The following is a 13,047-nucleotide window of genomic DNA, read 5'->3' as shown; positions in this document are numbered from 1 at the left end:
TGTCTTCAGCACCACCTCCCGTGAGGCTTGGGGCTGGGAAACCCAGCTGGATGCCTGAAGGAATGAAACCTCTCAGGCTGTGAAGATCCTGGAGGAGGAAGCTCCAGCTCCTGGCTTTTGAACACGAGCCAACATTTGCGCTGGGACCAGAAGAAGGCTTTGCCACTTGGTCTGGGGCATTCGGTCCTTGGTACGGCCTGGCTGGTGTCAGTCAGGACGTCGTGGGCTCTCCACACCGGCCCCTTTCTTGCAGTGGTTCAGTTATTCCTTGTTGTTTGTGTGATGCAGGGTCTCACTATGTATCTCTGGCTGTCCCGGAACTCACAGAAGTCCTTCTGAGCGCTGGGATTAAAGGTGTGTGCAGCCACACCTAGCTTAAGGCTCAGCTATTCTTAAACTTTAGATATAGAATTTGCTACAAAATAGCAATTCACTGTGTTTCTTAATTAAAATTGTCAAAATATTTTCTATTTTGAAATTAGTGTTAGAGTCATAGAATGTTATGAAGATAGTGCAAGGTGGCTCCATGTTCCCTTTACCCATTTCCCTGCATAATTAGACGCAGCCTTCAGATCGGAAACTGGACAGGAATAGGTGATCTTGAGCACTTTTCAGAAGCCTCCTTGCCACCCACAGAGCCTCTCCACTGAAAAGCCTCCTGAATGAGCCCGTTTTCTCATTGGATTGTTCATTTTCACCACTCAATTTTAAGAACCCTGTATATATTTTAAATATAAGTCCTTCATTAGATAATAATTTTCAGATATTTCCTTTCAAATACTTCTCCACAACTTACGTTGTCAGCCATGTGTTTGTGTTTGTACTGACTCATGGAGAATGTGTGTGTGCTGGTGTGCACATGTGTGTGAAATCGTTGGCTATGCTAGCTAGCTAGTGACAGGAATCCTCCTGTCTCCAGTTCTCTGGTGCTCTGATCACATCCTGCCACGCCTGGAGGCTTTATGTGAGTTCTGAGGCCCAGCAGTGCTCTACCCCTGAGCCAGTCCCTAGGCCTATTTTTATCCTTTTAACAAAGCCTGCCACCAAGAAAAATTTCGTCTTTGCTGAAGTCCCGTTTATCACCTTTGTCCCTTAAGGGCCGTGTTCTTGCTATCACTGGTAAGCCCTGCCCCCTAACTCTAGGTAGTGACAGCATTCCTCTGTGTCACCTCCTAATGTTTCTTAGTGCTATGCTTAGTGTTATATGGAAGTCTCATGCTTTGAATTTGCTTTTGTGTACAGGGCAAGGTATACTGTAACCCTGTACAGAATGGAGGAACTCAAATGAGGAGTAACTGCTGAGGAATTAATACTAAATGCAACTCACTTTATTTTTATCTAGCATTCTAGCTACCTATTTCTATACATACATTGTCAGAGGATGATTTTAAACATTAAAAATGTTCAAAGAAATACATATTTCTCCATTACTTACTAGAGAAGTTGTAACAGTACCAACTTTTAACACAGAAGTATGAGAAAAACTAATTTTTTTAAAAAAAAAATGACTGAATACACTTCCTTTTTCTTGAAATAAAATGGCAGTTTGGGAAGAGAAAAAAGGTCAAGCTTGCGGCCCAACATTGCGGAGAAGGGGAGAGGGACTTGACTGAGGTTTCCCATTTCTCTGCGAGACCTTAGGTGAGCTGGGCCTCTGTTCCCAGCGTGGCTGCTCCACAGAGAGGACACAGCGTCTGTACATGAACAACTGGCACTTTCCCAGTAACCAGACGTCCTCCCTGCTTTCCTCCCTTACTTCTACCTCACGTTTTGTTGATAAATGTAATAAGTCCACTCTTCTTCAGTACAGCAGCCGTTCTGATATTTGGAGACAGCCTTGCGTCTGCTTCCCACCAGGATAGTCCCCTTTTCTCCGCTGAACCAGCTTTACCCTCTTCAGCCTTCATTCAGTCCCTTGTTGATACGAGTTTTATCCCCTTGCGCGATTTCATTGCATGCTTTGGTGTTAACTGCAAATTTTGATCCTTAGAACTAAACAAAATATGTCTGACGTAATCTGATGAATGCAGAGTTGAACCAAAGTATGATTTTTGTAGTCCTAAGTACTTAGTAATAAGTTTCTTGGGCAGGCATGGTAGGTGAATGCTGCCTGTAATTCCAGCACTTGTGAGGAGCAGGTGGGGGGATCAAGAGTTCAAGACCAGCTTGGGTTACTGTAGTAATAAGAGCGGCGGGGCTGCGTCCTCAGCACCCCGGCTGCCTGCTTGGCTAGCTTATGCCCCGAAATAATTACACGGACACTGTATTCTTTTAAACACTGCTTGGCCCTTTAGTTCTAGCACTTACAGGCTAATTCTCACATCCCGATCAACCCATCTCTAATAATCTGTGAGAACCGGTCTTACTGGGAAGATTCTAGCCTAGTCCATCCTGGGTCGGAGCTTCATGGCGTGTGTCTGCTCAGGAGTGGGGCATGGCATCTCTCTGAGGCGTCTGCTCCCGAGAGGAGAACTGTGGAGTCTGAGCTCGCTTCCTCTTCCTCCCAGCGTTCTGTTCTGTTTACTCCTCCCACCTATCTTCTAACCAATAAAATGGGCCAAGGCAGTTCCTTTATTAGCCAATGACCTTCCTCCATCATTTCCCCTTTTTCGGTTTAAACAAAAAAAAAAAAGGCTTTAACTTTAACATAGCAAAATTACATATAACAAAACAGTTATCAAGTAAAAGTTACAATAATCTTTATCATAACTAAGGAAAACTATAACTATAACTATTCTTAACTCCATCAAAGACTCCAGAAAGATACAATACTACCTAAACAAACAAGAAAAAAGCAACTTTTAAAACTCTAGAAATGACAGAGACATCTCGTTGCCTGGACAGTCACCCAAAGTTCCTCTGTACCATTGGGGCATCCATCTTCAGCCTTCAGGCCCATGGTATCCAGCAGACATTTCCATAAAGCAGGAAAATTCAAAGTCAGTTCAGTCACTATCTGTTGTGTCCTGCAGAATGTCTCGCAGACTCTTTCATGAATCAGGAACCCCGAAAGATCATCTCACCTTAGGCAAGTTCAGTAGTCCTCTCTCTGCGGGTTCTCTGTGTCCAGTTTATGCAATAGTCCAGGCAAGAGCAGTTTCTTGCCCAAATGGCTATCAAACTCCATAAGGTGCCTCTTCGATGCCCATCTTCCTCTTGAAGTAGATTGGTGCTACCAGGAGCAGAGTGTCTCATTGTCATGAAAAGTCCTCAGTTATTAAAACATTAAATGTCCTATTCTGTAATCTTTGAAAGACATGAAGAATGTCTATCTAAAATATATCTCTATATATCTAGAAAATCTAACTAACATGACTACAAGCTTTACTATTATCGATGATTAGCCATTAACAACCTATATTTCTTAATTATACAGTACATATTTAAATGAACTACACAATCACAGTACCTTAATCAAAATCAGAAACACTTATACATATAACAAAATTGACCTTAAATCTCTATCAATAAAGCAAAATCTATACTAATGCAAATTATTCATACCTATATCATATCCCCCTTTAAATGTAAAAGAACGTTTATAAACCATATTTGGGAACATGGGCGCAGTTATTTCTCTCCAAACTGCTTCCTGCTGAATGGGGGCATCGTTAATTAGGTCTTTCATGGTATAACCTGTGTGCTAGTTTCATCTCAGTTGGCAGTTGAGCGAAGCAATTTTTTGAAGGCGTGCACAGGAACCATTCAGGAGGACGTGGTCTATCATACCACATTGGAATGGAAGTAATCCACAGACTCTCACCCTCTGTGAAAACAAAATAAGAATTCCTTTGTCCTACTGGACAGGTGTGGTCTTCTTTGGGAATTAGACTTGAGCCTCCCTTGACAGAGTAGCACAGCAGCCCTTAGAACCTCCTGACCACGAGGACCAGCTCTTTTGTTAACTGTACTTTTGGGAAGTCATCCTTCAGCTTTTTAGGCATCTTTTGGTAGGAACCATTGTTCTTCCTCCTCAAGACTCCTAGGGGAGCCCTTGCTTGGCTGCTCTTCCCAAGGTCCTCATGGTTCAGACCATCACACAGCCAGTCTTTCTGCCTTATGCCACCTAGCTCTCCTCTGTGTCCTGTTTTATCCTGTACCCCATGCTTCCCCGTGATAACTTCTCACCAACTGGCATGACTTTCTTAATTACCATGATTAATTTGATGGTGTGACTGCCTGGTCACACCTATTTCCTCTTCTTGTGAAAGAGTCTCATGCAGCCCAGACCGGCTGGTCAGTTAGACTGAAGATTCATGAAGAAAACAGTTTAGCCCAGATTAGTGTCTACTACATGCCTAGCACATGCTGTATAGAAGCATCCCATAATTAAAGTGAGCAAATGAGTTCATTTCAGATCTTCTGCATGTAATAAATACATCTCATCAGTTAATAGTCAAATATGTTATTGTGTAACTAGAGCAGCATATCTTATAGACGCTTCTAGAAACACTAGCTTGGTGATACAGTAGCAAAGCTACCAAAGAAATCTGTCTTCTTTTATTCTATTATTTGTGGAATGCCTCTGTTATGTGCAGTGTGAAATTGAGCACTGGTGTTTTGTTTTGTTGGTTTTTCAAGACAGGGTTTCTCTGTGTAGCCCTGGCTGTCCTGGAATTCTATCTGTAGACCAGGATGGCCTTGAACTCAGAGGTCCACCTGCCTCTGCCTCCCAAGTGTTAGGATTAAAGGTATGCGCCACAACCTCCTGGCTAGCACTGATCTTTGTAATTTGCTTTCCATAAATTCTTGCTGACTTCTGCATTTTCCAATCACTTTTAAAGTTTCCCTTTCAATAACTTAAAGTACCCCTTTACAAATTCTTTAAAGGCTTTTTAATCAGGTTTAAGGAATAGGTTCTAAATAGGATATAGACTTGCAAAGCCAACACTTTTTTTCCCCTTCTTTAGAACTCATACTGACGTGACTTTTTAAATGTTTTTGTTTTCAATTATTAAATAGTTTGTATACATGTAACTGGAATATACTAGGCTGATTCAGTAATGCATACATTAGTAATGGTGACTAGCTTGTATGGAGAGGGTGTCATGTCACAACAGATGCTCTTCTGAATAATTCCCTAGAAAGACTAGTTTGATGAGTTACCTCAACACACTTCTGTTGGATGCTTTATCCCCAGCTACAGATGAACAGTGTAGGATACAGAGAAAGTAAACAACTTCCTTGGGGTTATACAACGGATTAAATGGTAGAATTACACTGTAAATTGAAATAGCCTCCACTCCAGAACCCAGTGTTCGTAACTGAGGTTTCATTATCTTCACTTTCCACTGTCTGACAGTTTATCTCCTCTTGGTCTTTTCATAGTTGCTGTTTCTTAAGCTTTTAGGAAATGTGTGAAAGGTTGTGCAGTCTGTATTTGATGGTCCAGGATCCACAATCTTTATCTCATTCATCTCAACACAGATTATAAAGTAATTCTTCTGTTAAAAAAATACAAAAACACAAGATATAAATTCTCAAAATACCAATTATCCTGAATAAATCCCATCCCTTTTTCAATTTCTTCTGTGTGTATTGTAATGTTAAAAGTAAAATGCTGCAGATTCCCAAGTGGCGGCAGTGGGCAGCGGGCACGAGACCACGGCAGGCCAGAAAGGCAGCCACCCCAGGCAGGGAGCCACGCAGTGAGGGCCTCTGGGTCCTAGGCAGGGAGCCTAGGCAGTGAGCCACATGGTGGGCGAGAGACCAAGATGGATAGGCACACCATGCAGAGTGAGGTTGGATATTTATTTAGTGAGGAAGGAGAGAAGGGGAAAGAGCAGAGAGAGGTAGACAAAGAGGTTGGGGGGGGGAGGAGAGGAGCCACGGCAGCAGCTACCTCTTTGGGAGAGAGAAAGAAAGGAAGGGCTCAGACTGGAAGCAGAAGGAAGATCTACCTGCCTTGGCAGTGGGGATGGGGGGAGAGGGTGGGGCTTGTCTCGTAAAGGGACAGGACAGACCATTACATGTATTTTTTTTTTTTTTTGGTTTTTCGAGACAGGGTTTCTCTGTGACTTTGGAGTCTAAGTAATTTAAATGTCTTTATAAAATTTTCCCATACTCCTTTGCCCACTAAGTAACATTTCTGGTCTTACATTTTACCTTTTATTTTTAAAGAGTAAGAAACCTTTTAAACATTAAGAAAGTTATATAACCTATATAAATTACAAGAGAAAGAAAACTGTAAAGGACATACTTAAAATAAAGCATGCTTACCATTGGTCAGTTCTTTAGCTGTGCATTCTTGTAGGGGCACACAGTGTGATATGTGCCATCCAAAATGGTTCTTAGTAGTGAGCAAAAAGCATATAGTGGTGACTTCTTACTACTGAAACATTTTACTTATTTTGAAATCTAATTTGACACTAATTTTAGAACAAGAATAATACCATGTAAACTTGGCCTGGCAAACTGTCTTGTTCCTTCCTCAGAACCCATGTGATGGAAGGAGGGAACTGTCCTGAAACTGTCCTCTGACCTCCCCAGCCACATCCTTACACACCCATGAACAAATGAATAAATTTAGCAAAAAGAATTTTTGTTTGGTTGGTTGGTTTTGGTTTTGGTTTTGGAGATAAGGTTTCTTTGTAGCTTTGGAACCACTCCCTCTGTAGACCAGGCTGGCCTCGAACTCTGCCTCCCGAGTGCTGGGATTAAAAGCATGCATCACCACCCTGCACAAAAAGAATTCTTAAAGACCATTTGTAAGCAACGTTCAGTCTATTGTATGGCTTATGAGGAGAAATATTGGTGGTGGGGGATTGGAAAACACAGCCTACCCTAAAGCTTCATTCCATAAAAAAAATATTCATTATGTATATTCAGATCCTGAAACATTATTTTACCTTAAAAATGTGTGATATTCTGTTACAAACCTTATCAGTGTATAATCATCTAGAGTTATTGGGCATAGCACTATGGTATGTAATTTGTTAAGAGGCTGTGGAATGTTAACAGTATATAGCTTTTCTTGGGACTGATAGCCATTACAGATGCAATATATGAAAACAAAGGTAGTTAACTCTTGGACATTTTAAAGTAAAAAAGATCTAAAATTTTAATTCATCTCTTTCCTCTTACAGATTGCTGATTTTGGTTTATCAAAATGGCGCATGATGTCGCTCTCTCAATCACGAAGTAGCAAATCTGCCCCCGAAGGAGGAACAATCATCTATATGCCGCCTGAGAACTATGAACCTGGGCAGAAGTCGAGGGCCAGCGTGAAGCACGACATATACAGGTACCAGGATTGCTTTAGTTTTATCAAAAACGTAAGATTAAGCAGCCAGATTTTTCAACTATATTTTTTAATGAGATTTTCTACTTATAACTTATGATAGAATTAAATCAGAGGCCACAATGGTTGATATTTTTCAAATTAAACATTTTGCTTTAAGTGATTTCAGCATTGTTTAAAGATATGAAGGTATATATTTTGTCCTGTGAATGTGTAAAAATGCTCGGAGGTTTTCAGTGCCTTGGGAAAGCATGGAGAACAGTAGTCCATAACCTTTGGTCTTGGTTACTTATACATTGCTCAGTTTTAAGAGAAGTAAGCAAACTGTTAAACCTACTAGGGATGTTTTTATTTAAATTATCCCTTATATTTATATATGGATCCTTTATACAGCAAATTACCATGCTTAATATAATTATGGTTTCATGTTTCATTTGCAGCTAGTTGTAACCTCACAGTGCAGTAATAGGCATAATTTATTGTTTTTAATATTGCTTCTTTGACCAGAGAAAAAGAGGATCACAATTTATTATTCACAGAATTAGAGTATGGGCACTTTTACCTCATGAGCAATTCACATCTGTCTCTAACTTGCAAAGGAATAAAATCAGGCTTCCTACATTTATTTTAAATACCTTCTATAGCTCTTTTAAACAACTTTTGCTAACTTTGATAAATTAACAGTAAAAATGAAGCTGCTTTTGGTAGTAAATGGTATGTCTTGACTAGAAAATTACATCATCAGCTGATCTACAGCTTCTGTCAAGAAAGGACTTTTTTACACTTCTCCTTCAGTCCATGGCAGCCAGTTCGTGTCAGTGAGCACCTGGCTCAATATCCTTCACTTTCATATTATTGTTTGAAAAAGAATGTTTCTTCTGTTGTTCCCTGATAGCTTCCATTCATTGATATGAGGTGCGCAGTAAGGGAGAACAGAATGGATTTGCTTCTGCTACATAAATATTACATAGTCCAGCTAGCCTGATTCTGTAAAGACAGACCGTTTGGTTTGGTTTGGCTTGAGTTGGTTTGATTTGATTTGGTTTGGTTTGAGTTGGTTTGGTTTGATTTGGTTATTTTCCTGGATTGAGTGGTGCTGTGGTTTCTGTCATTGTATCTAAATGCTGAACTGCACTGACTGGTTTGCAAGTGTTAAACCAACCTTGCATATCTGAGATGAAACCAGCTTGGTGATCTGCTTAATGCATTTTTTAACTTGATCTGCAGAATTTTATTGAGTTTTTGCATATATGTTCATCGAGGAAACTGGACGATAGTTTTCTTTTTCTGTTGTATCTCTATCCAGTTTTGCTATCAGTTCAGTGCTGGCTTCATGGAATGGGTTTGATAGGTGTCACTTTCCTTTTCACTTACGAAACAGTTGCAAGAACACTGGCATTGCCTCTTTTTTTAACTCTTTTAAACGCCTGATAGAAAGCCATGCCTGGTGGTGTATGTCTTTAACCCCAGCACTCAAGAGGTAAAAGCAGGTGGATCTCTGTGAGTTCAACCCAGCTTAGTCAACAGAGTGAGTTTCAGGACCGCCAGGGCTACAGACAGTCTGTCCCAAAAAAGCAAAATGCTTGGCAGTTTGATGTTGAATCCATCTGATCTTGAGATTTTCTTTGTTAGGAGACTTTTCTGTGATGTGTCCTAGTGTGTGTGTTTGTGTGTATTTGTTTGTATGTATGTATATGTGTGTGTTTTTGTATGTGTATGTCTTGATTTAATTTTGGTGGTAATATATATCTAAGAATTTACCGTTTCTCCTGGATTTTCCAGGTTTTTTTTAAATGAGTTTTCTAAGCCCTCCCTAATGAGTCTTTGAATTTTATTGGAAACAAAAAAGTAGACTTCCTTTTTCATCTGTGATCTAATTAATTTTGCTCTTCTTCTTTTAGCTATTCTTCTAAAAGCTTGTCTGTCTTTTTTATGTTTTTAAAGAACCAACTTTTATTGATTCTATGTGTAGTTCTCAGACGGAAAAGATGGCTCAGCTGTTAAAGGGTGGACTCACACTGAAACATTTTTTTTTTGTCTCCATTTCATTAAGTTCTGTGCTGATCTTTATTATTTCTTGCTGTCCAGTGCTTCTGAGTTTGGATTGTTCTTGTTTTGTTTTGTTTATTCATTTGTTTACTTGTTTATTTTGTAGTTTTGTTTTTCGAGACATGGTTTCTCTGTGTAGTCCTGGCTCTCTGTCTGTATTCCAGGCTGGCCTCGAGTTTGGAGATCCACCTGCCTCTGCCTCCAGAATGCACACTATGGCCGCCTGACTAGGTCGCGCATTTTATTTACTTCCTGATGTACTTCATTGGGTTATTTGAGATCTTTCTGATTTTTTAAAGCACTCATAGCTACAAATGTTCCTCTTACATGTACCTTGAAGTTGTGTATTAATTTAATTTGATACTAAGAATTTCTTCTCTGACTCCCTGAAAGACTCAGCAGTAATTTAAGAGTTCATTCTTTAGTCTCCATGTATTTGTATAGTTGGAGAGTTTCTGTAGATTTTCTCTCCACGTGTTGATGTATAATCATATTGCACTTGGAGCTGAAAAGACAGAAGAGGTGATTTTGGCTCCTTTGCATTTGCTTAGACTTGCTTTGTAGCCTAGAATGTGGTCTGTTGTAGAGACGGTCCTTGAGCTGCTGAGAAGAACATGTATTCTGTTTCAACTGGACGGAACATTCAGTAAACATCTGTTCAATTCATTGACCTATGATGTACTCCAACTCCCAAAATTCTTTATTGATTTTTAGCTTGACTGGTCTGTCTATTGTCTGATTGAAACCACCCACTATTATTGTTTCGAAAATCAAGCCTTTGTGTCCATTCATCCGTGTTATGAAGTTAGGAGTGCCAGAGTTTGCTGCATGCACATTTACAGCTATGACTTCTTCTTGGTGAAGTCAGCCTTTCCTTGTCTCTTCTGACTAATGCTGGGTGGAAGTTGGCTCTATCACCAGACTAACTACTTCATTTTTGATAGTTTGTTTTCTCTTCACCAATAGGTATGATTTTCGGAGACAGTAGAAAGTAGGCTCTTGTTTCTTAATTCAGGCCACACTGCCTCCAGCAAGGCCAGTTGAGGCCGTTTTCATTTAAGGTTACAACTCGGGGATACTTACTAATTCTGTAGTCTTGTTGGCTGTTTTTCCGGTAGCGTGGGTTAGTGTTTGTTCTGTACTTTCTCCCTTATTTGTATCAGAACTTGAAAACAGACTAATTTCAATGTGCTCACCATTCGCTTTGTGAGTTAGGTTTTATATTAAGCTCTATAAGGGGGAAAGTGAGGAAATAATTTTCCTTGGTCTAGGTGGGATTTTCTCTGTAATCCTCATTTTCCTCAGAGTATGTGCTGACACCTGATCAGGTGTCCTTTCTGAGTATGTAACTCACGTGAAGATACTGCAGAATTTCTATTTTCTTCTCATTTATTTCAAATGTAAACTCTGTTCAGCTTAACTAGGTGGTTTGTAGCTGAAATGTAATGGTTGTCAAACTCTTCGCACTAGGAAAAGACTGTACTGAAACCAGGAAAAGTCAGAAGAATGGTGCAATACTAGAAAAACTTCTTTTATTGCTCTTAGTTTTGTGTGAAAACCAGGGACATCTGATTAGAAGTTACATTTTATCTAGATGTTCAGAGTAACTTAAGTTATCACAAATATTTATCCTGGTATGTAGCACTAAGCCATTTTTGTGGCAACTTCATATTTTTAATTGAAATTAATTCCTTTTTAAAACAAAGGTTAATTCCCTTTCAGACAAGCATTAATATTCACTTCCCTGACTATATATGGTGATTCCTCATCGAACATTTCATTACCTGTCATCTTCAGAAATGGTTTCATTTTTAAATAATTTTACTCCAGTTTATTGTACAAGGTCCACTTATGATATATAACTTTTTAATTTAAACAGCTATGCAATTATCATGTGGGAAGTCTTATCAAGAAAACAGCCTTTTGAAGGTACGTATGCCCTTGATTTCCTTATTCCAGAAGACATGGAGATGTTGGTGCACATTCAGAGCTATCTAAAGCTCATCAGATTTTAAACATACCTGCCATTCATTGTGTACACAAACCACACTATCAAAACCTAACAGCTTTTCAGTTATGCATCCACTGCATGCTACAAAGTACTTTAGATTAAGGATCAGTCGTGAAGAGTGTACTTGACTTAAGGACAAGAAGAATCTAAACTCTAGTTCTTTTGTGGTCAAGCCACAAAACCTCAAGTCTTTATTTTTATTCTTTTCAAAGTGAGATTTTAACTATTATTCCTCTCTAAATACCAACAAATGTTGAAAAATAATCTTTGTCTTCCCCAGATAAACTGGAGTTTTTTTTTTTTTTAATTTATAGTATTCTGCTTGTTATGTAATGAATACTCTCAGCATTTCGGTAGTTCAGCAGATAACATTCATCTCTCATTCATATTAACTCTCCCTGACTTTCCCTTGTTGGCTGTGCTCAGCTCTGCTGATCTCTGCCTGGCTCAGCTCTCCTCATTTCCCATGAGAGGCGCACAGGCCTGGCCCTGTCTGGCAGATACGTCCTCTTGCAGGAAAGGGCATTATGAATTGGTCTGACACTTTAAGATCACCTCATCTTTATCTGACTAGTGTTAGGAACATCCTTCCGGTTAATGAAATGTATTTGTTTTGACAGAGGTCACCAATCCTTTGCAGATCATGTACAGTGTGTCCCAGGGACGTCGGCCTGACACCAGCGAGGAGAGCCTGCCGTTTGACATTCCTCATCGCGGTCTCATGGTCTCTCTGATACAGAGTGGCTGGGCACAGAACCCAGATGAAAGGCCGTCTTTCTTGAGTGAGTGGACAGTTGTAATCTGAACCTTATGTTAAAGAAATTGTTAGTATACTGTAACTATTCCTTGAAAAACTATGCCGATCTGAAACTGTTCCATAAATTACTTTGCTCTTGTCATTCGTTCTATTTATACATAGGTAATTGCTTCTAAAGATCTGAGAATTCCTAACAGAAAGTGAAATTGTTTGGTAGGGGTAGCATTCCATTCACTTAGTGAACACCTGCCTCAAGCTGTCTCCTACTGGATGAGCACAGGGAGCAGAGAAGAAGAAAACGACATCTCGGGAGTGGCATTCTCCTGGAGAAAGTGCTGAGAAAACGAGTGGATACATATGACACAGGTCACGACAGAGGTCTGAAGTCAGTCCTGCAAGGAAGCACAGGCAGCAATAGCACAGAGAGAGTGGGGGGAGGGGCTGCCAGACACCTGAAACAGAGCGCATCCTTCACAGACTACAGAGAAAGTTGCTCCAGCAAAGCAAGCATCCAGAGTCAAGATTCTGAGACTAGAAAAGGAAAGTGTTTTGTGTTTTCAAGGAATAAAGAGACAGCCCAGGTCGCTAGAGCATAGTGAACCAAGATTATGGTAAAGATGCCCTAGAGAGCAAAGGAGAGGTGCTCGTCACAGTTCAAAAGGAGAGATGCTCGCCACGCTCAGAGCTGGATTCCAAGCACGGTGACAAACCATTCTCACAGTCTCTTCTGGAGACAGTGTGATCTAATTTAAGTTCAGGTCAAAATCACTTGTGACTGCTGTATGGGGAAGTGACTAGGGGAGGCCAGAGAAGAACAAAAAAGCAGTTAGGAAACTCCCTCAGTAGTTCTAGTTAAGGTAATAATTCTGGTCAGAGAAATATTACTCAGAACTAAGATACATTTCGGAGGAAGAATGATCAGGCCTCTGAATGTAAACAGGAGAAAATCTTAAGACCTCAGTTAGGCAGAGTTCTTAGATTCAAATCCAA

General features: G+C 40.0%; 1 protein-coding gene across 3 annotated transcripts in view; it reads left to right on the top strand.

Moving 5' to 3' along the window:
- Positions 1–13,047, top strand: part of Ripk2 (receptor interacting serine/threonine kinase 2) — a 35,714-nt gene that overhangs the window by 7,365 nt on the left and 15,302 nt on the right. For all 3 annotated transcript variants that reach the window (XM_041657868.1, XM_041657867.1, XM_041657866.1), the window contains exons 4-6: positions 7,086–7,243; positions 11,169–11,218; positions 11,921–12,082. In XM_041657868.1, coding sequence (XP_041513802.1) covers positions 7,086–7,243; positions 11,169–11,218; positions 11,921–12,082 — 370 coding nt within the window. The remainder of the gene's footprint in view (positions 1–7,085; positions 7,244–11,168; positions 11,219–11,920; positions 12,083–13,047) is intronic.

The sequence above is a fragment of the Microtus oregoni genome, unplaced genomic scaffold (genome assembly GCF_018167655.1).
Source record: "Microtus oregoni isolate MIOR12 unplaced genomic scaffold, Mior012 000008F_ref0000371, whole genome shotgun sequence".
NCBI classification, from domain to species: domain Eukaryota; kingdom Metazoa; phylum Chordata; class Mammalia; order Rodentia; family Cricetidae; genus Microtus; species Microtus oregoni.
The sequence above is the reverse complement of the archived record's forward strand: the minus strand, read 5'-3'. Positions and strand labels throughout refer to the sequence as shown.